This window comes from Heterodontus francisci, chromosome 5, assembly GCF_036365525.1.
Source record: "Heterodontus francisci isolate sHetFra1 chromosome 5, sHetFra1.hap1, whole genome shotgun sequence".
Lineage (NCBI taxonomy): Eukaryota > Metazoa > Chordata > Chondrichthyes > Heterodontiformes > Heterodontidae > Heterodontus > Heterodontus francisci.
Genome location: NC_090375.1, coordinates 9,311,239 through 9,333,430, shown reverse-complemented (window position 1 = coordinate 9,333,430; position 22,192 = coordinate 9,311,239). Strand labels below are relative to the sequence as shown.

General features: G+C 44.3%; 1 protein-coding gene across 3 annotated transcripts in view; it reads right to left on the bottom strand.

Moving 5' to 3' along the window:
* The window catches only part of lama3 (laminin, alpha 3), a 456,248-nt gene that overhangs the window by 207,326 nt on the left and 226,730 nt on the right, over positions 1 to 22,192 (bottom strand). For 2 of the 3 annotated variants that reach the window (XM_068031084.1, XM_068031086.1), the window contains exons 19-23: positions 19,773 to 19,825; positions 19,562 to 19,667; positions 16,770 to 16,869; positions 12,092 to 12,248; positions 3,879 to 4,017 (exon numbers count right to left, since the gene is read on the bottom strand). In XM_068031084.1, coding sequence (XP_067887185.1) covers positions 3,879 to 4,017; positions 12,092 to 12,248; positions 16,770 to 16,869; positions 19,562 to 19,667; positions 19,773 to 19,825 — 555 coding nt within the window. Of the gene's footprint in view, positions 1 to 3,518; positions 3,652 to 3,878; positions 4,018 to 12,091; positions 12,249 to 16,769; positions 16,870 to 19,561; positions 19,668 to 19,772; positions 19,826 to 22,192 lie in introns of all 3 variants that reach the window. The other variant, XM_068031085.1, reaches the window with a different exon arrangement.

Sequence of the window (22,192 nt, the reverse complement as noted above, 5' to 3'; positions counted from 1 at the left end):
TATCTCTCTCTCTCTCTCCATCCCTCACTCCCCCATCTCTCTCTCTCTCTCCATCCCTCACTCCCCCATCTCTCTCTCTCTCTCCATCCCTCACTCCCCCATCTCTCTCTCTCTCTCCATCCCTCACTCCCCCATCTCTCTCTCTCTCTCCTCCCATCCCCTCACTCCCCATCTCTCCTCTCTCTCTCTCTGTCTCTCTCTCTCTCTCTCCATCCCTCCCCCCACTCTCTCTCTCTCTCCATCCCTCCCCCCATCTCTCTCTCTCTCTCTCATCCATCCCTCCCCTCATCTCTCTCTCTCTCTCTCTCTCCTCTCTCTCCCCCCATCTCTCTCTCCTCTCTCTCTCCATCCCCCCCCCATCTCTCATCTCTCTCATCTCTCTCCATCCCTCCCCCCATCTCTCTCTCACTCTCTCTCCATCCCTCCCCCACCTCTCTCTCTCTCTCTCTCTCCATCCCTCCCCCCAACTCTCTCTCTCACCTCATCTCATCTCCATCCCTCCCCCATCTCTCTCTCTCTCTCTCTCTCCATCCCCTCCCCCCCAATCTCTCTCTCTCACTCTCCATCCTCCCCCCATCTCTCTCTCTCTCTCACCATCCCTCCCCCCACTCATCTCTCTCTCTCCATCCCTCCCCCCACTCTCTCTCTCTCTCTCTCATCCCTCCCCCCATACTCTCTCTCTCTCTCTCCATCCCTCCCCCATCTCTCTCTCTCTCTCTCTCCTCCTCCCCCCATCCTCTCTCTCTCTCTCTCCATCCCTCCCCCCATCTCTCTCTCTCTCTCTCCATCCTCCCCACATCTCCTCACTCTCCATCCCTCCCCCATCTCTCTCTCTCTCTCCATCCCTCCCCCCCATCTCTCTCTCTCTCTCATCCATCCCCATCCTCTCTCCCTCTCTCCCATCCCTCCCCCATCTCTCTCTCTCTCTCTCCATCCCTCCCCCATCTCTCTCTCTCTCTCCATCCCTCCCCCCATCTCTCTCTCTCTCTCCATCCCTCCCCCCATCTCTCTCTCTCTCTCTCCATCCCTCCCCCCATCTCTCTCTCTCTCTCTCCATCCCTCCCCCCATCTCTCTCTCTCTCTCTCCATCCCTCCCCCCATCTCTCTCTCTCTCTCTCCATCCCTCCCCCCATCTCTCTCTCTCTCACCATCCCTCCCCCCATCTCTCTCTCTCTCTCTCCATCCCTCCCCCCCATCTCTCTCTCTCTCTCTCCATCCCTCCCCCATCTCTCTCTCTCTCTCTCCATCCCTCCCCCCATCTCTCTCTCTCTCTCTCCATCCCTCCCCCCATCTCTCTCTCTCTCTCTCCATCCCTCCCCCCATCCTCTCTCTCTCTCTCTCCATCCCTCCCCCCATCTCTCTCTCTCTCTCTCCATCCCTCCCCCCATCTCTCTCTCTCTCTCTCCATCCCTCCCCCATCTCTCTCTCTCTCATCTCCATCCCTCCCCCCATCTCTCTCTCTCTCTCTCCATCCCTCCCACCCATCTCTCTCTCTCTCTCTCCATCCCTCCCCCCATCTCTCTCTCTCTCTCTCTCCATCCCTCCCCCCATCTCTCTCTCTCTCTCTCATCCCTCCCCCCATCTCTCTCTCTCTCTCTCCATCCATCCCCCATCTCTCTCTCTCTCTCATCCATCCCTCCCCCATCTCTCTCTCTCTCTCTCATCCCTCCCATCTCCTCATCTCTCTCTCTCTCTCTCCAACCCTCCCCCATCTCTCTCTCTCTCTCTCCATCCCTCCCCCCATCTCTCTCTCTCTCTCTCCTCCTCCCCATCTCTCTCTCTCCACTCCCATCTCTCTCTCTCTCTCTCCATCCCTCCCCCATCTCTCTCTCTCTCTCACCATCCCCTCCCCCATCTCTCTTCTATCTCTCTCTCCATCCCTCCCCCCATCTCTCTCTCTCTCTCTCCATCCCTCCCCCCATCTCTCTCTCTCTCTCTCCATCCCTCCCCCATCTCTCTCTCTCTCTCTCTCTCCATCCCTCCCCCCATCTCTCTCTCTCTCTCTCTCCATCCCTCCCTCCCATCTCTCTCTCTCTCTCTCCATCCCTCCCCCATCTCTCTCTCTCTCTCTCTCCATCCCTCCCCCCATCTCTCTCTCTCTCTCTCTCCATCCTCCCCCATCTCTCTCTCTCTCTCTCCATCCCTCCCCCATCTCTCTCTCTCTCTCTCTCCATCCCTCCCCCCATCTCTCTCTCTCTCTCTCTCTCTCTCATCCCTCCATCCCTCCCCCCATCTCTCTCTCTCTCTCTCTCTCCATCCCTCCCCCCATCTCTCTCTCTCTCTCTCTCTCCATCCCTCCCCCCATCTCTCTCTCTCTCTCTCTCCCCATCCCTCCCCCCATCTCTCTCTCTCTCTCTCCCCATCCCTCCCCCCATCTCTCTCTCTCTCTCTCCCATCCCTCCCCCCATCTCTCTCTCTCTCTCTCTCCATCCCTCCCCCCATCTCTCTCTCTCTCTCTCTCTCTCTCTCTCTATCCTCCCCCCATCTCTCTCTCTCTCTCTCTCTCTCTCCATCCCTCCCCCCATCTCTCTCTCTCTCTCTCTCTCTCTCCATCCCTCCCCCCATCTCTCTCTCTCTCTCTCTCTATCTCCATCCCTCCCCCATCTCTCTCTCTCTCTCTCTCTCTCTCCATCCCTCCCCCATCTCTCTCTCTCTCTCCCATCTCTCTCTGCCCATCACTGAGCAGAAACAGCAATTCTGAACTGCAGACAGATTTGGAGTTTTTGGGCGGGCTTTTAAAAATAATTGGAACCCTTCGGAAAACTGCTGTTACTGCTGTCAGAGCCTGTCAGCTGTGAAACTGATGGTGTGATTTTTTTTTTAAATGTTCGGAAAGAAGAAGCCAATGAGAAATTTCTCATCCTTGAAATTACCAGTCACGCACCTCAAAATCTTTTACCGTGAACAATGGTGTCCCTGTCCGGACATGTTGCCGACCTCTGGTTTAAACTTTGAGGTGAGACAGAGACAGAGTGATGGAGAGAGAGCAGCAGAGAGTCAGAAACAGACGGAGACAGAGACAGAGAGAGACAGAGACAGAAAGAGGCGGAGAGAGAATTAAAACAGACACAGGAACAGACAGAGGGAGAAATCGAGAGAGAGCCTGGAGAGCTTGAGTTTTTCTTTTAAAAGAAATTTCTTTGAACACATTTGTTTTACAGTTATAAAAATATTGGAGATGGGAGAAAAGGCTGTTTGACTGACAGTCAGGAATCATCCAATCAAGTAATGAAGAGTCTGTCCTCTTCCTGTGGGAAGGTGGTGCACTGGACATAGTGGACAACCAATAAAAGGAGCATGGGTAGGGGACGGGACAGTTGAAAGTGGGGTGTCATGTGACAAAACCTCCAGGATTACTTCCAGTGTTGGCAACCCTATGTGTTACCCATGCAAATGCAGCACTCACTTCATTCGGCAAAACTCAAAAGGATTTGAAAAACAATTTTATTACTTACCGTAAAATGACAATCATCTTGGGCCAGTTGAGTTTCTCGACCCTCTACACTGCCCAGCCTTACCTGTGCTTGGTTGAGCTTGATAAACTGCTACATGGCCGTACACTGTAGTGAATCCTGGGTTAATATATCTGAAGGCGATGCGGAACAAATTGAGGTTTCTATTCTCCACATGCACTGATACCCTCACGTTATTCTGTAAAAGTGAAGTTAATTAACACTTGGCTGGTAGGGTGATCTAGAAGCAGAGTTAGGAGCAGTGCTAGTCAAGGGAGCTCATGCAGAATGAAATCCAGCCAGTTAGGGAGATCCTTCAAAGTCAAAGGGAATCACCTCATATAGATAAATAAGGGTTGGAAGTTGGTATGTTAAGAGTACGGAAAGATGATGGACAAACTAGGTGCAGAAATGAAAGCCACTTACAGTCACAGCAAGAATCAACATTTACTTCCTCAGTGATTGAGATCCTTCCTCTAACAGGCTTTGGGGTACGGTTCTTGTAACGGAAGATTATGCGAAACAGATTAGGAGAAGTCACAGTGATAGACATGATCACTTCTGGCTGGGAAGAAAAAAGCAGTCAAAGGAGCATAAGGGAAGACCCAAACTCCACAAATAGCAGAAGAATCACCCTAACTAGCACTTGTGCACCACAAAGCAAGCAATGGTGTCGTCTGAACTGTTAACCCAAAACTGTAGCAAGTTAGCAGCAGAGTTAACTGGCAAAAAAATTTTAAAAACACATAACAAGCTCAATTCAGAACCTAAATTACAATATTGCATAGGATTACTCCAATTTAATTATAAGATAACTTACAACTTGGATCTTTATTATGTGAAAGGTTGAATTCTCATAATGTACCAGGGTACTACCTGCAAGCTAACTTATAAGGGTCATAACTATATTCTCATGGAGTCTGACTGGGGATATCTAATACAGAATTTCACTGAGAGCTTATTCCTCTACTAAACAACCAGTAGAAAATATGGAATATGACCAACAAAATAATGCTGGCAAATTTTCATAAGGGCTCCTCCTCTGGGGTAAAAGGGTTACATTATCAGGGAGGGGATTGTGATATACTCGAACAAATTAACATTGAAAGGGAGGAGGTATTAGTGGTTTAAGCAGGATTAAAAGTGGATAAATTCCCAGGCCCAGATGAGATGTATCCCAGGCAAGGGAGGAGATAGCAGGCACTCTGACACAATTTTTCAAATCCTCTCTGGCCACAGGAGAAGTGCCAGAGGACTGGAGGACAGCGAATATGGCACCATTATTCAAGAAGGGTAGCAGGGATAAATCAGGTAATTACATGCCGGTGAGTCTAACATCAGTGGTAGGGAAACTATTGGAAAAAATTCTGAGGGACAGGATTAATCTCCACTTGGAGAGGCAGGGATTAATCAGGGATAGTCAGCATGACTTTGTCAGGGGGAGATTGTGTCGAACAAACTTGATTGAATTTTTCGAGGAGGTGACTAGATGTGTAGATGAGGGTAAAGCAGTTGATGTCGTCTACATGGGCTTCAGTCAGGCTTTTGCTAAGGTCCCGCAAGAGAGATTGGTTAAGAAGGTAACAGCCCATGGGCTCCAGGGCAATTTGGCAAATTGGATCCAAAATTGGCTTCGTGGCAGGAGGCAGAGGGTGATGGTCGAGGGCTGTTTTTGCGATTGGAAGCCTGTGACCAGTGATGTACCGCAGGGATTGGTGCTAGGACCCTTACTGTTTGTAGTGTACATTAATGATTTAGAAGAGAATATAGCAGGTATGATCAGTAAGTTCGCAGATGACACGAAGATTGGTGGTGTCGTAAATAGTAAGGAGGAAAGCCTTGGATTACAGGATGATATAGATGGGCAGGTAAGATGGGCAGAACGATGGCGAATGGAATTTAATCCTGAGAAGTGTGAGGTGATGCATTTTGGGAGGACTAACAAGGAAAGGGGTGGTAGGATCCTAGGAAGTACAGAGGGTCAGAAGGACTTGTCCATAGATCACTTAATGCAGTAGCACAGGTAGATAAAGGTGGTTAGGAAAGCATATGGGATTTTTGCCTTTATCAGCTGAGGCACAGAATATAAGAGTAGGGAGGTTATGATGGAGCTGTATAAAATGCTAATTAGGCCACAGCTGGAGTATTGTGTATATTTCTGGTCGCCACACTATAGGAAGGATGTAATTGCACTGGAGAGGGTGCACAGCAGATTCTTCAGGATGTTGCCTGGGCTGGAGCATTTCAGCTATGCAGAGAGACTGGATAGGCCAGGGTTGTTTTTCTTAGAGCAGAGAAGGCTGAGGGGGGGTACCTGATTGAGGGGCATAGATAGGAAGAAACTTTTTCCCTTAGCGGAGGTCTCAATAACCAGGGGGCATAGATTAAAGGTAAGGGGCAGGACGTTTAGAGGGGACTTGAGGAAAGGTTTTTCACCCAGAGGGTGGTTGGAATCTGGAACACACTGGCTGAAGGGGTGATACAGGCAGGAACCCTCACAACATTGAAAAAGTATTTAGATGAACACTTGAAATGACATAGCATACAAGGCAACGGGCCAAGTGTTGGAAAATGGGATTAGAATAGATAGGTGCTTGATGGCCAGCATGGACATGATGGGCCGAAGGGGCTGTTTCTGTGCTGTATAACTCTAATGACTCTATGATTATGAGGACCGATTACACAGACTAGACTTGTATTCTCAAATGTAGAAGATTCAGGGGTGATCTAATTGAGGTGTTTAAGGTGGCTAAAGGAGTTGATAGGGTAGATAGAGAGAAATGATTTCCTCTGTTGTGGGGGGAGTGGGGGGGGCCCTGAACAAAGGAGTAATAACCTTAAAATTAAAGCCAGGCCATTCAGAGATGATGTCAGGAAGCACTTCTTCACACAAAGATTAGTGGAAATCTGGAACTCTCTCCCCCAAAAACTGTTGAGGCTGGGGGTCAACTGAAAAATTTCAAAGCTGAGATTGATAGATTTTTGTTAATCTAGCGGATTAAGGGTCACGGAACCAAGGCCGATAGATGGAATTAAAATACATATTAGCCATGAGCTAAGTGGTGAAACAGGCTTGAGGGGCTGAATGGCCTGCTCCTGTTTCTATGCTCCAATGCTTGCATATCTTAACTATGGAAGAGGAGCCATTAAAACCTTGGGAAAATGGCATTAAGGAGTTGGGAGACCCCCATGGAAATTCACCCCAAACATGTCTATTTGTAGAGTAACTCTCCAGCAATAATTTTCCCCTAATGACAATGGTCATCTGGGATACAAGGGAAGAGCCCTTACATTGGAAAAGCATCTTGTGAAAGAACAACAAGCATAAATGGAAGGTGCAGAGAACATAAGAAACAGGAGCAGGAGTAGGCCATACAGTCCTTCAAGCATGCTCCACCATTCAATAAAATCATGGCTAATCTGATCTTGGCCTCAACTCCAATTTCCTGTCTGTTCCCTGTTGTGATATTGCTTTAAAGGAATATGTATATAGCCAGTTTGCATCATCACTGCAGGAAGTGGTCATGCATCATGTGACACAGCAGTAAGAGTTATGTTGAACCCTAGTAAGGTGTGCATGTAGCGCTCTCCTTTAACTTGTATATAGTATTGTGAGTCTTCGATATAAAAAAAATTGTTACCATTCAACAGTGTGTGATTGGTAAGTTTGTGTGAAGAACCCAGTAACACAACATTCCCCATAACCCCCGACTCCCCTATAGTTCAAAAATCTGTGTATCTCAGCCTTGAATATATTCAATTACTCAGCCTCCACAGGTCTCTGGGGTAGAGAATTTCAAAGATTCACAATGCTCTGAGAGAAGAAATTCCTCCTCATCTCTGTCTTAACTGGGTGACCCCTTATTCTGAAATTATACCCCCTAGTTCTAGATTCCACCATGAGGGGAAATATCCTGTCAGCATCTACCCTGTCAAGCCTCCTCAGAATCTTGTGTTTCAATAAGATCAACTCTCATTCTTCTAAACGTCAATAAGCATAGGCTCAACCTGCTCAACCTTTCCTCACAGACAACCCCTTCATCCCAGGGATCAACCTAGTGAACCTTCTCTGAACTGCCTCCAATGCAAGTATATCCCTCCTTAAATAAGGTGACCAAAACAGCACACACTACTCTAGGTGCATTCTCACCAATGCCATGTATGGTTGTAGCAAGACTTCCCTACTTTTATACTCCATCCCCCTTGCAATAAAGGCCAACAGAAAGAGGAAAAGCAATGGGCTGTCAGCAGCATAAACAGAAAGTCTGCTTCTGTAGCTGAGAACAAGTAGAGCAAGATAGTCAAGTTACTGGTAGACAATCAATTTTTTAACAAAGGTCTCCAGTAACTGATATATATAATTAAAAAAACAAACCGCCTGGGGAAAAGGGGATCTGCACCTACCTACATAAAAGAATAACCAATTCTCTCTACAACCCATAAAACAGGGCAGAATCTCCAGTTCTGTGCATGGGAAGTCACATTGTCTCTGATTTACAAGTCTCAGATTGTGACTGTGATCGTGGGATGTCATGTACTCAGATTTTACACATTTGTCTGCCTCCATGAAAGCTGGGCCACTCACATTCGTACAAAACTGAATTTTGCAACTGCCGTGAAAATAAAGTCTACACACATTTATTCCATCAATAAGCTTAATATCAAGCACAAACTTTAATTCGTGCAAAACACATCCCTAAACTCCCTCCCACGAACATTATTTTCTTAAGAACTCTAACTACCATCTAACTTTAAAAATTGCAATAATTTTTATTTACTAAGTGATAAAAATGTATGTTTATAATTATCGTTTCAAAGTTAATGCTATAAATTTTCTTTTAATCACTTTAAATAGGCAAAATGTTTTCATTGTGAAAATTTAGGAAACATAAAAATATCTATGAAGCTCCTGTGCTGCCAAGAGCGAGAGTCCAGAAAGCTGTGTTGCCTACCCGGTACCAGGGATCAGGACATCTGCTCCAGGCTGGACAGGAACTTGGAGTGGGAGGGGGAGGATCCAGTTATTGTGGTCCATGTAGGTACCAACAACATAGGTAGGACGAGGGAAGAGGCTCTGCTTGGACAGTATGAGGAGCTAGGCATCAAATTGAAGAGCAGAACCTCAAGTATAATAATCTCTGGATTATTACCTGAGCTACGTGCCATTTGGCAGAGGGCACATAAGATTAGTGAAGTGAATATGTGGCTCAAAGACTGGTGTGGGAGAAGTGGGTTTCGGTTTGTGGGGCACTGGCACCAGTACTGGGGAAAGTGGGGGCAGTACCGTTGGGACAGTCTGCACCTGAACCGTGCTGGGACCAGTGTTCTAGCAAACTGCATAATTAGGGAAGGGATAGAGAGCGATTTAAACGAAACAAGGTCAGGCGGGGCATGGGTGAGGGATCAAGCCTGGGTAGATATAGCAAACCAAGGGATAGAGTCAGGGCAGGCGAGCAGAATAGTAATATGGGAAATGAAGGCCAGAGAATGGCAGGAAGGGACAGTGAGAAAAATAACCTAGGAACACACCAACAGTCAAGACTCGATGTTACAAAGATAACATAAGGACAAAATGCATGTAGCATTCATAACAAAGGAGACGAACTGATAGATCATATTTATTTGCTTCATTGTGCACTGATAGCCATTATCGAGAACTGGCTGCAGGATGACAGAGATTGGGTCCTGAATATTGAGGGGTATATGACATTCAAGAAGAACAGGAAGTGAGGTAAAGATGGAGGGATAGGACTATTAATCAAGGATGGCAGGATACAATAGTTAGAGATGACCTTGATTCAGGAGATCAGGATGTAGAAATGGCTTGGGTGGAGATGAGGAATAGTAAGGGAAAGAAGTCACTAGTGGGAGTGGTCTACAGGCCTCTGAACATTAACCACAATGTAGTACGAAATATATAAGACGACATATCATGCGCTTGTGATAAAGGGATGGCAATAATCATGGGTGATTTTAATCTACATAGGAACTGGAAAAATCAGATTGGCAATAGTAGCTTGGATGAGGAGTTCATAGAATGCTTTTGAGATAGTTTCTTGGAGCAGAACGTTCTGGAACCAACTAGAGCATAGGTTATATTAGACTTGGTATTGTGTAATGTGACAGGATTAAGTAATCTCTGAGTGACCTCAGAGTTAAGGCACCTCTCGGTAGCAGCAACCACAATATGATTGAATTTGACGACCAGTTTGAAAGAGAGAAAAGTGGGTCTAAGACTTGTATTTTAAACTTATATAAGGGCAACTATGTGGGCATGAAAGCTAAGCTAGCTGAAGTGACCTGGGTTACTAGGCTAGGGGATAGATCAATGGAGAAGCAGTGGCAGACATTTAAGGGGATATTTCAGAATACTCGGAATAAGTATATTCCAACTATAAGGAAACATTCTAAAGGGAGGACCCACCATTTGTGGTTAACTAAAGGAGTTAAAGAAAGCATCAAACTTAAGGAAAAGCATATAATTGCGCAAAGATGACTGGCAGGTCAGATGATTGGTCAGAATATAAAGAACAGCAGAGAATCACTAAAAGGTTTATCAGGAGAAAGAAATTAGAGTATGAGAGGAAACTACCTAGAAATTTAAAAACAGATACCAAGAGTTTCTACAGGTATTTAAAAAGGAAAAAAGAGTAAGTAAAGTGAGTCTTGGTCCTCTAGAGAGTGTGAATGGGGAGGTAATAGTAAATAATAAGGAAATGGTGGATGAAATGAGCAAATAATTTGCTTCGGTCTTCACCACAGAGGATACAAAAAACATTCCAGTAATAGCTGTAAATCAGGAGGTGGAAGGAAGAGAGGAACTTGGTGAAATTACAATCACCAGGGAAGCGGTACTGAGCAAACTGATGGAGCTGCGGGCTGACAAGTCCCCGGGTCCTGATGGACTTCATCCTAGGGTCCTAAAAGAGGTGGCTAATGAGGTAGTAGATGCGTTGGTGTTAATTTTTCAAAATTTGCTACATTCTAGAAAGGTTCCATCATACTGGAAAGTAGCAAATATAACCCCTCTATTCAAGAAGTGGGGGAGGCAGAAAACAGGTAACTATAGGCTAGTTAGCTTGACGTCTGTCATGGGGAAGGTGTTGGAATCAATCATTAAGGAAGCTATAGCTGGACACTTAGAAAAACTCAAGGTAATTGGGAATAGACAGCATGGTTTTGTGAAAGGGAAATCATCTTTAACCAATTTATTGGAGTTCTTTGAAGGAGCAACATGCGGTGTGGTAAAGGGGAGCCCGTTGACGTACTGTACTTGGATTTCCTGAAGGCATTTGACAAGGTGCCACATAAAAGGTTATTGCACAAAGTAGGAGCTCATGGTGTCGGGAGTAACATATGAGCTTGGATAGAAGATTGGCTGGCTGGCAGAAAACAGAGAGTATGCATAAATGGGTCCTTTTCTGATTGGCAGGATATTATGAGTGGAGTCCCATAGGGGTCTGTGCTGGGGCCTCAAATTTTTACAATTTATATCAATGACTTAGATGAGGGGAGCGATGGCATGGTAGCTAAATTTGCAGATGACACAAAGATAGGTAGAAAAGTATGTTGTGAAGAGGACATAAGGAGGTTGCAGACTGATATAGATAGGTTGGGTGAATGGGCAAAAATCTGGCAGATGGAGTATTATGTGGGAAAATGTGAAGTTGTTCACTTTGGCAGGAAGAATAAAAAAACCAGAGTATTTCTTAAATGGGGAATGACAGCAGAATTCTGAGGTGCAGAGGGAGCTAGGTGTTCTAGTGCATGAGTCACAAAAAGTTAGTATGCAGGTACCGCGGGTAATAAAGAAGGCTAATGGAATGCTATCCTTTATTATGAGAGGGTTATACAGGGCATTCTTGAGACCACATCTCAAATGCTGTGTGCAGTTTTGGTCTCCTTATTTAAGGAAGGATGTAAATGCGCTGGAGGCGGTTCAGAGGATGTTTACTAGATCGATACCTGGAATGAGCCGGTTGTCTTATGAGGAAAGGTTGGTCTAATGAAGGGTCACTGACCTGCTTCTCTCTCAACAGATGCTGCCAGACCTGCTGAGTATTTCCAGCATTTCTTGTTTGTGTTTCAGATTTCCAGCATCTGCAGTATTTTGCTTTTATTATATTGGACAGACTGGGCTTGTTTTCACTGGAGTTTAGAAGAGTGACGGGAGACTTGACTGAAGTTTATAAGATCCTGAACAGTCTTGACAAGGTGGATGTGGAAAGGATGTTTCTTCTTGTGGGTGAGTTCAGAACTAGGGGGCACTGTTTTAAAATTAGGGATCACCCTTTTAGGACAGAGATGAGGAGAATATTTTTCTCTCAAAGGGTTGTGTGACTTTGGAACTCTCTGCCTCAGAATGTGGTGGAGGCGGGGTCATTGAATATTTTTTAAGGTGGAGGTAGATAGTTTCTTGTTAGGCAAGGGAATCAAAGGTTAATCGGGGGTAGATGGGAGTGTAGAATTCGAGATACAAACAGATCAGCCATAATCTTATTGAATGGCGGAGCAGGCTAGAGGGGTGGAATGGCCTACTTCTGCTCCTAATTCGTACTTATGTTCCTTCCAACATATTTGAAAGGGTTGGACACCCATTTCACCATATACCCATTTCACTAGAATCTTTGATCACATACTTGCACTGTCGACAGCTGTGCGTAGCCTCTCCAGCTGAAGTTCAGGAACTCATGTGGATCAAATCCAAACCGAACAGCTCTCCCATTGGGTGTGGTACCATCTTCAATTTCATACTTCAAATGGTGAAGATCTGGGAAATAGTGGTTGCTCTGTGGCCTTCAAATACAGGTTAGATACTTAATATCTCAGTGCATCCGACATCATCATGCAAAAGCTACAATTTATTTTATAGTATTTCTCCATAAAGAAAGAACATGCATTTATTTTTTTTAATTCTTTCATGGGATGTGAGCGTCGCTGGCAAGGAAAATTTGTTGCCAACCCTAATTGCCCTTGAAAAGGTGATGGTGAGCTGCTTTCTTGAACCGCTGCAGTCAATCTGGTACGGGTATACCCACAGTGCTGTTAGGGAATTCCAGGATTTTGACCCAGCGGCAGTGAAGGAAAGGCGATATATTCCCATGTCAGGATGGTGTGTGGCTTGGAGGGGAACTTGCAGATGGTGGTGTTCCCACGTCTGCTGCCCTTGTCCATCTTGGTGGTAGAGGTCGTGGGTTTGGAAGGTGCTGTCAAAGCCGAGTTGCTGCAGTGCACCTTGCACATGGTACAAACTACTGCCACTGTGCACTGGTTGTGGAGGGAGTAAATGTTTAAGCTGTTGGATGGAATTCCAATCAAGTGGGCTGTTTTGTCTTGAATGGTTTCAAGCTTCTTGAGTGTTATTGGAGCTGCACTCATCCAAGCAAGTAGAGAGTATTCTATCACATTCCTGACTTCTGCCTTGTAGATGGTGGACAGGCTTTGGGGAGCCACTTGGTGAGTTACTCACCGCAGAATTCCCAGCCTCTGACCTGCTCTTGTAGCCACAGTATTTATGTGGCTGCTCCAGTTCAGTTTCTGGTCAATGGTAACCCCAAGGATGTTTATAGCGGGGGATTCAGTGATGGTAATGCTGTTGAATGTCATGGGGAGATGGTTAGGTTCTCTCTTGTTGGAGATGGTCATTGCTTGGCACTTGTGTGGTGCGAATGTTATTTGCCACTTATCAGCCCAAGGCTGAATGTTGTCCAGGCCTTGCTGCATATGGACACGGACTGCTTCTGTAACTGAGGAGATGCAAATGGTACTGAACATTGTGCAATCATCAGCGAACATCCCCACTTCTGACCTTATGATGGAGGGAGAGTCATTGATGAAGCAGCTGAAGATGGTTGGACCTAGGACACTAACCTGAGGAACTCCTGTAGCGATGTCCTGGAGCTTTCTCGGCTACAGGATGTCCCAAAGCACTTTACAGCCTAATAAAGTGTAGTCATTGTTGTAATGCAAGATGTGTGGGATCCAATTTACACACAGCAAGATCCCACAAACAGCACTCTGATAATGACCCCATAATTTGTCTTAGTGAGGGATAAATATTGGCTAGGACACTGGGCAGAGCCCTCTTGTTCTTCTTTGAACAGTACCTTGGGATCTTTAATGGCCACCTGAGACGACAGATGGAGGCCTTCGTAAAAATAACATCCTATTTTCTCTCCATTGCTCCTTGTTTAAAATACAAGTATCATTGAATAGTTGGAATGTTCATGTGATCAAATACATACATGGTTGTTGTCAGTGCCTCTCTTCTGGTGAGACTTTTAAAACATCAAATTTCAATTTGATGCTGAGAAAAGGTGAGGGAGTGGAACTAGCAAGTTGCTCTCGCAGAGAAGCAGCACAGTCATGACGGGCCAAATGGCCTCCTTCTGTGCTCTACCCATTGTACGATGCTGGTGAATTAACTGGATCTTACCCCTCAGGAGTAATTAACTAAGCATTTTTCCTTCACTTGTGGGAAAATTCTATGCAGTATCCTCTTTAATCCACTCAAGTATCCTTACCACCAGTTAGGAACATAGGAACAGGAGCAGATCATTCAACTTCTCAAGCATTTTCAGCCATTCAATTTGACTAAGGCCGATCTATATCTTAACTCCATTTACCTGCCCTTGATTCAAATTCCTTGATATCCTTGTCCAACAAAAACCTATCAATCTCAATCTTGAAAATTTCAATTGATCCATCATCCCCAGACTTTTTGGAGAAGGGAGTTCCAGATTTTCACTATTCTTTGTGTGAAGAAGTGCTTCCTGATATCACTCTTAAATGGCCAAGCTCTAATTTAAATAATTATGCCCCCTTGTTCTGAATTCACCCACCGGGGTAACTGATTCTCTTTATCTATCCTACCAAACACCACTCTCATTTTCAAGAGCTCGATTAGATCTTCCCTGAATCATCTATACTCGACGGAACACATGCCTAGTCTTTGTAACCTTTCCCAACAATTTAACCCTTTTAGCCCTGGTATCATTTTTGTAAATCTGTGCTCCACCTGCTCCAAGGCAAATATATCCTTCCTGTGATGTGGCGCCAGAGCTGAAAGCAGTATCTAGATGGGGTCTAACTAGAGCTTTATACAACTCAAGCATGACTTCCATCCCTTTCTAATCCAGCCCCCCTTGAGGTAAATGCCAACATTCCTTTCGCTATTTCTATTACTTTTTCATATCTGTCCAGTAACTTACTGCTTGGCGGGAAGTGATGATTAAAACTACAGACAGTCATCAAAATTTGACCACGTAATTTCACAAAGAATCATCAACTCCAAAGTGATTTAAATAGTACTGAAATATTCTGTACATGAGAGGTTGGAGTTGTCTCCACCATGCAAACACGATTTGGCCACATGATGGCCAGTATAACATTTGACAGGCTTTATGCCAGGTAAGCACCACTTTTGATAAGATTTGCAGAGCATATCATCAATTCACAAAGACATTTCTCCCAAGCTCTGCTCTCTATCTCACCGATCTGACTTGCTTTCCATTGGTGAAAGAATTGTTTTTTGCTTTTCCTGGAAGGTATTAGAAAAAAAAGCCAAGCCTACATGTTTTTCTTATAAGCCCAGCATATGTGATCGAGCTTCTTCCCTGCTTTCTGTATTAGCATGTACTGAGTGTTGGCCATAGGTGTTGCACACTGCGGAGGGTTTGTATACTCGTACAACAGTTTAATTAGTCTTCCTGCTGGGGATGGCAGTTTTATTTTAGCATTCAGAGGTGTGAACTAGTTAGTAAAGACAGCTGTTCCTGCCTGAGATAGACCGAACGATTAAAATTCTGTGTCACGTTCACGCAAGAAACGGTTATGAACTGAAGTGAACTGGAGCAATTATGAACTGTAAAAATGAACTGATGAACTAAACTCCAAAAAATGGACACACTTTTACTGCAGACAAACTGGAGTAAGAGGTCAGGTGATATCTCCGGTACTACAAATGTACATAGTGACTGTTGGAGACTAAACCAATCATCACATCTGGACTAGTCCTGGGGAAGGCACATTAAAATGCTAAACAGCCCATTCAATGTTAAATGGCTCCTATCTGCAAGAATTGGCTGACAAAGGCCTTTGCAGACAGGGAGACTTCGGACTCAAAGCCAAGATAATAGATGGGGCACAACACCACTTTATCAAGATAAGCCACATTCAAACCCCATTATATAACCATGGCCACACATTCAAAGACATTGTATGAACACAGTAGGGGAGAGCATCTCTGGTCACCTGACTGAAACCAAGCCTGATAAGGTTTTTTCTTTAAAAAAAGAGCTCTCTGAAATCCAGCCAGCGAGGGAAGCTGAGAGATTCATTCCAGCCAAGAAGACCCTGCCTTTAAAATACTTAAACCACTGAGGCAGAGATTGCAAGGTGATCTTGAAAACTCCACACCTGAGAAATCATGACAGCATTCTCGCCACTGATTTTGACTGAGTCTTCACGAGAGGAGTCTGCAATACTTCAGTGAACCAGAAAAAGGAACATGAGGCGTGCACCGCTGTTTAAAAAAAAAATCCTCTCGGAAAACCAAGCAGGTTTCAAACTGAACTCTTTTTACAACAATCGGGCTTAAACGTATGCTATTGTCTCATCTCTATCTCTTCTTGTGTGTGTGTACGTGTGCATGTTTGAGTGGGTAAGGTTGTGAATATTTTTGGGTGTTGTTTAATAAATAATTTATCTTTCTTTTAATCCTACAAGAAAACCTGCCATTCATCTGTTTATTTGACCACTGAAACACTCAGGGACTAAAACAATATTTTTAAATACACTGTCTATGGTCAGTTGAGAGATGAAAAGTGGAAGTCATCCACACTATTTCCCCCCATCCGTAACAGTTATAACCGACAATCTGTAAATTGCCGTTAATTCAAGCGGATAATGGTTATTGCTTTTTAGGCGCTATGGATGACTGCCCATTTTAAACGTGGATGTTTTAAGTAGTGTTTAAGTGGTAGAGACTATATGGCCTAGTGGGAGTAATTTTCTGAGATAATGAGAAAACCTCACATGCCACTAAAATATATATCGGAAAATGACTAGCAGCGCTCAGAACTACCAGTATGCACTCAGTATAACCCCTGTAGAAGTTCATGATTTATATATTTGGTGGTTAATAGTTTTGACGCTTTGTTGCATTTTTAAAAATGCTTCCTTATTTCTACCAGCAATAGGAGTTGAGTCTGACAGAGAACTGCCAAAGTGAAGGGGGAATAACATAAAAAATGACATGCATTTTGGATGTTTTATTCCCACACACATATGTACAGAGAACATGCATTGGTATCTTACTGGTTGCAAGTGCGTCCCTCTACATTCGGTCTACACTGGCAGGTTCCTGATGACACGCTGCATGTTAGATTAGCAGAACCTCCGATGTCACACTGGCAGCCTGTCAGTAGAGTGAGAGGAAAGAGTAAAAAGTTATCACTTCTAGTGTCTTCAAAAAATGCAATCCCAAATGTAACAAAAAAAAGTAAAATACTGCTGGTGCTAGAAAGCTAAAATAAAAACAGAAAATGCTAGAAACACTCAGTGGGTCAGGCAACACATTTTTAGATTTAGAGATACAGCACTGAAACAGGCCCTTCGGCCCACCGAGTCTGTGCCGACCATTAACCACCCATTATACTAATCTTACACTAATCCCATATTTCTACCACATCCTCACCTGTCCCTATATTTCCCTACTACCTACCTATACTAGGGGCAATTTATAATGGCTAATTTACCTATCAACCTGCAAGTCTTTTGGCTGTGGGAGGAAACCGGAGGAAACCCACGCAGACACAGGGAGAACTTGCAAACTCCACACAGGCAGTACCCAGAATTGAACCCGGGTCGCTGGAGCTGTGAGGCTGCGGTGCTAACCACTGCGCCGCCACATGTGGAAAGAGAAACAGAGTTAACTTTTCAGGTGGATGACCTTTCATCAGAATTGGAAAAAGTTAGAGATTTAATAACACTTGCTTGAAAACTTGTTAATTTTCTAACTTCTTCCAATTCCCATCACAGCAAGATTCCACAAACAGCAATGAGGTAATGATCAGATATTCTGTATTTTAGCGATGCTGGTCTAGGGATAAATGTTGGCTAGGAGAATTTCCCTACTACTTTTCAAAATAGCATCAGAGGACCATTTACATCCACGTGAAAGGATAGACAGAGCTTCAGTTTAAGGTTTTATCCACAAGATAGCTCCTCTAACAGTGGAACACTCCCTAAGTACTGCATTGGTAACATCAGCCAAGATTACATTCCGATGTGGGACTTGAACCCACAACCTTCTGACACAGAAGTAAGAGCGCTACCAAGTAATCCAAAACTGACACCAACAAGAGTCCTGATGATTGGTAATTGACTTGAAACGTTAACTCTGTTTCTCTCTCCACAGATGCCGCCAGACCTGCTGAGCATTTCCAGCATTTTCTGTTTTTAGTTCAGATTTCCAACAATGCAACACCAGAAGTGCTGTAACCTGCAAAGCTATGGACCAGGTGCTGGAAGGTAGGATTAGATTGGGCGGCTAGTTTTTCGGCCGGCATGCATGCGACAGGCTGAATGGCCTCCTTCTGTGCTGAATTCCTTCTATGGTTCTATCTGCGGTATTATGCTCTTGTACTGGCAAAAGCATAGTTATTATCCATTCCAGCTGTACTGTACAAGTGTTGGCAGGCATTCTCCTCGAACTGCTGCTGTTCTTGTGATGAAGGTATACCCGCAGCGCTGTTAGGTAGGGAATTCCAGGATACTGATTTGGTGACAATGAAGGAATGGTGATATCTAACCAAGATGGGTAACTTGGTAACTTGGGTGGGTAACTTGGAGGGGAACCTGGAGGTGATGGCATTCCCATGACACTGCTACTTTTAGCAGTAGAGGTCCCAGGGGAGGGACGTGCTATCGAAGTGAGCTTGGCAAGTTGCTACAGTGGTAAAGGCCTGCTACCCGACCCAAACCCGACAGGATCCGATGGTTGGGTCGGGTCGGACTTCTGGGTCCAGCATTCGGGCTCGGCTCGGGTCAGGTTGGGCCGGATTGGACAGGCTCTATCACCACCTCAGGTAAGTGACTTTAATGTTAATTTACTTTTTGGACTTTAAAGGTGGTTTTGCTACAGTTATTTTAAGCTTGTGCAGGTAAGGAACAAAGTGAAAAACGGAAGGTAGGTTAATTGATGGTTGGGTCGGGCGTGGGATAAAATGGAAGGGCTTGGGCCGGGTTGGGCTGGGGCTCAGCTGGGGTTCTGTCGGGCTCGGGTCGGGTCTCATTTGCAGACCCAAGCAAGCCTTTATACAGTGGCTCCTGTAGATAGTACACACTGCAGCCTCATTGCACTGATGATGGAACTGGTGGATATAAAGCCCAATGCTTAAAGACACCAAACAAACAAACTGCTCAAATATAAAAGCAAAATACTGCAAACTGCTCTGTCTTGGATGGAGTCAAGATTCTTCAGAGTTGTTGTAACTGCCTCCATCTAGGTGAATGGTGACTATTCCATTAAGCTCCTGTCAAGGTTTGTAGATGAAAGATTAGGCTTGAGAGGTCAAGAGGTGTTACACTGCAGAGTACCCAGTTTCTGCCCTGCCCTTGCAGTTGCATCCATTATGCTCAGCACAAATGGGTTTGAATCCTATCCCCGTCATTATGTTATGTAATGTTTGATGCATCACTTCATAGCATTTCTATGCTTGGACAACAGGCCTGGAAACTATTCTTCTTCACTCAGAGGGCAGTGAATCATTGGAATTCTGAGGGTTGTGGATGCTCAGTCGTTGAGCATATTTAATGCTGAGATGGATAGATATTTGGATACTTAGGGAATCAAGGGATACGGGGATCAGGTGAGAAGGTGGAGTTGAGTTAGAAGATCAGCCATGATCTTACTGAATGGTGGAGCAGGCTCAATATGGCCGACTCCTGCTACTATTTCTTATTTTCTTAAGAGTGCATTTCCACTGGGACTTCTTGGTTTGTTCTGGGTTGCCTCATATTTTGAGCATGAGTACGGCAAGGCACATATTACAACACAAAATGAAATATAAGTTCATTAAGTCTTTGCCATTACTATTTTGACTCACCTCGACAACCAAAATAGTTCCTCTCTTCTAAGGCATAGTGTCCTTCCTTACACCAATCACAGAGCTCACTACATACATTAGACTTACAGTAGCAATGGCCATCATCCTAAAACATTAAGATCACAGTTAAAAAGCAAAACAAATTCTTCCTCTGCAAAGACTGTTATTAATCATGGTCTTACTAATCCTGAAATTTATTCTGTATGCTCACCTGATTGCATTCTCCAATCCCACTAATCGTACCAATCACACTACAGCGACATTCTGTAATATGGGAAAGAAAAGTAACCTCGGTTGAGCTTCTTTCATAGAGTCATAGAGTTATACAGCACAGAAAAAGGCCCTTAGGCCCATCGTGTCCGTGCCGGCCATCAAGCGCCTATCTATTCTAATCCCATTTTACAGCACTTGGCCTGTAGCTTTGTATGCTATGGCGTTTCAAGTGCTCATCTAAATACTTCTTAAATGTTGTGAGGGTTCCTGCCTCTACCACCCCTTCAGGCAGTGTGTTCCAGATTCCAACCACCCTCTGGGTGAAAACATTTTTCCTCAAATCCCCTCTAGACCTCCTGCCCCTTTACCTTAAATCTATGCCCCATTGTTATTGACAGCTCCGCTAAGGGAAAAAGTTACCCTATCTATGCCCCTCATAATCTTGTATACCTCAATCAGGTCCCCCCAGCCTTCTCTGCTCTAAGGAAAACAACCCTAGCCTATCCAGTCTCTCTTCAGATCTACGCTCACTCCCAGTTAGAAAAGACAACACCATATTGTTGTAAAAGAATATCTTCATAGAATGATACAGCACAGGAGGACATTTGGCCCATCGTGCCTGTGCCAACTCTTTGAAAGAGCTATCCAATTAATCCCACTCCCCCTTCTCTTTCCCCATAGCTGTGTAATTTTTTCCTTTTCAAGTATTTATCCAATTCCTTTTTGAAAGTTACCATTGAATCTGCTTCCACTGCCCTTTCAGACAGTGCATTACAGATCACAACAACTCACTGCATAAAACAAAATGACTCCTCATGTCCTCTCTGGATTGTATGCCAATTACCTTGAGTTTATGTCCTCTGGTTACCAACCCTCTTGCCAGTGGGAAGAGTTTCTCCTTATTAACTCTATCAAAACCCTTCTTGATTTTGAACACCTCTATGAAATCTCCCCTTAAACTTCACTGTTCCAAGGAAAACAACCCCAGTTTCTCCAGTCTCTCCACATAACTGAAGTCCTTCATCCTGGTACCATTCTAGTAAATCTCCTCTGCACCATGCCCATGGCCTTGAGATCCTACCTGAAGTGTGGTGTCCAAAACTGTACAGAATATTCCAGCTGCTGCCTCACCAGCGATTGATAAAATTTAAGCATAACCTGCATGCTCTTCCAATATAAAAAACATATTGATATTTTTATCCTCTTCCTGGTGTCTCCAAAAGCTTTAGAGATGGGTCTGAGTCATATTCCATCGATTGTCCTCCCCATCATGTGGTAAAGTATCTGGATTCTACTCAGTGACTCGAGAGTTTGGTGAACTCACTTGTGAACAGCTGTAGCTCTAATTGTGTATCTTATCTCAGTAAATGCACTATAGTTCCAATATTACCAGCTGACTGATGAGATGAGGAGAAATTTCTTCATCCAAAAGGTTGTGCATCTTTGGAATTCTCTACCCCAGAGAGCTGTGAATACCTAGTCATTGAGTATGTTCAAGATTGTGATGGATAGATTTCTGATCTCTCAAGAAATCAAGGAATATGGGGATTGGGTGGGAAATTGGAGTTGAGGTGGAATTTCATGATCGTATTGAATAGCAGAGCAGCTCGAGGGGCCGACTGGCCTACTCCTGCTCCTATTTCATATTTCACATTCCAATAGCGTACTCAAAAGGAACATGGGTCAGAGTTGACACTTCAATATTGCAGCCCTAATTCTCCCTGCTGGGACTGGGGGAGCACTGAATTTACTCTACTATCCTTGTTTTATACGTTACAAGAACAGAAACTCAATGGGGTGGGGAGTGTTTTCAGACTTTGTTTTTAATTTTAATTTAATGATTGCACTGGTTTAAAATCTGAATTTCAACTTTTCAATCCAAGTTATCGTTAACAATATTACTAGACGAATGCTTCACACATTGTATTATGCAATCCTGGTCTTCATATTTCATAAAGGATATAGAGGCACTGGAGGAGGTACAAAAAGGATTTACAAGGATGAATCCTGAACTAAGAGGTTACAACTATCAGGAAAGACTGAACAGGTTAGTGCTCTTTTCTGTAGAAAAGAGAAGACTGAGGGGTGAGAAAAAAAACAGAAAAAACAGCCACGGACAACTAAAGGGATTAGGGATAGCATAAAACAAAAAGAAATTGCTTACAAAAATCCAAATCGCAGCGCAGATCCAGCCGAATGGGATCGATACAAAGACCAGCAAATGGTCACAAAGCAGCTTATAAGAGCTACTAAAAGAGATTATGAAAGGAAACTTGCAAGGGACATCAAAATCAATAAGAGGACATTTTTTAGTTACATAAAGGGAAAACGGGTGGTCAAGAGCAATGTAGGCCCATTAAAAGCTGAAAATGGAGATATTGTCATTGATAATGGGGAAATGGCAGACATGTTGAACAA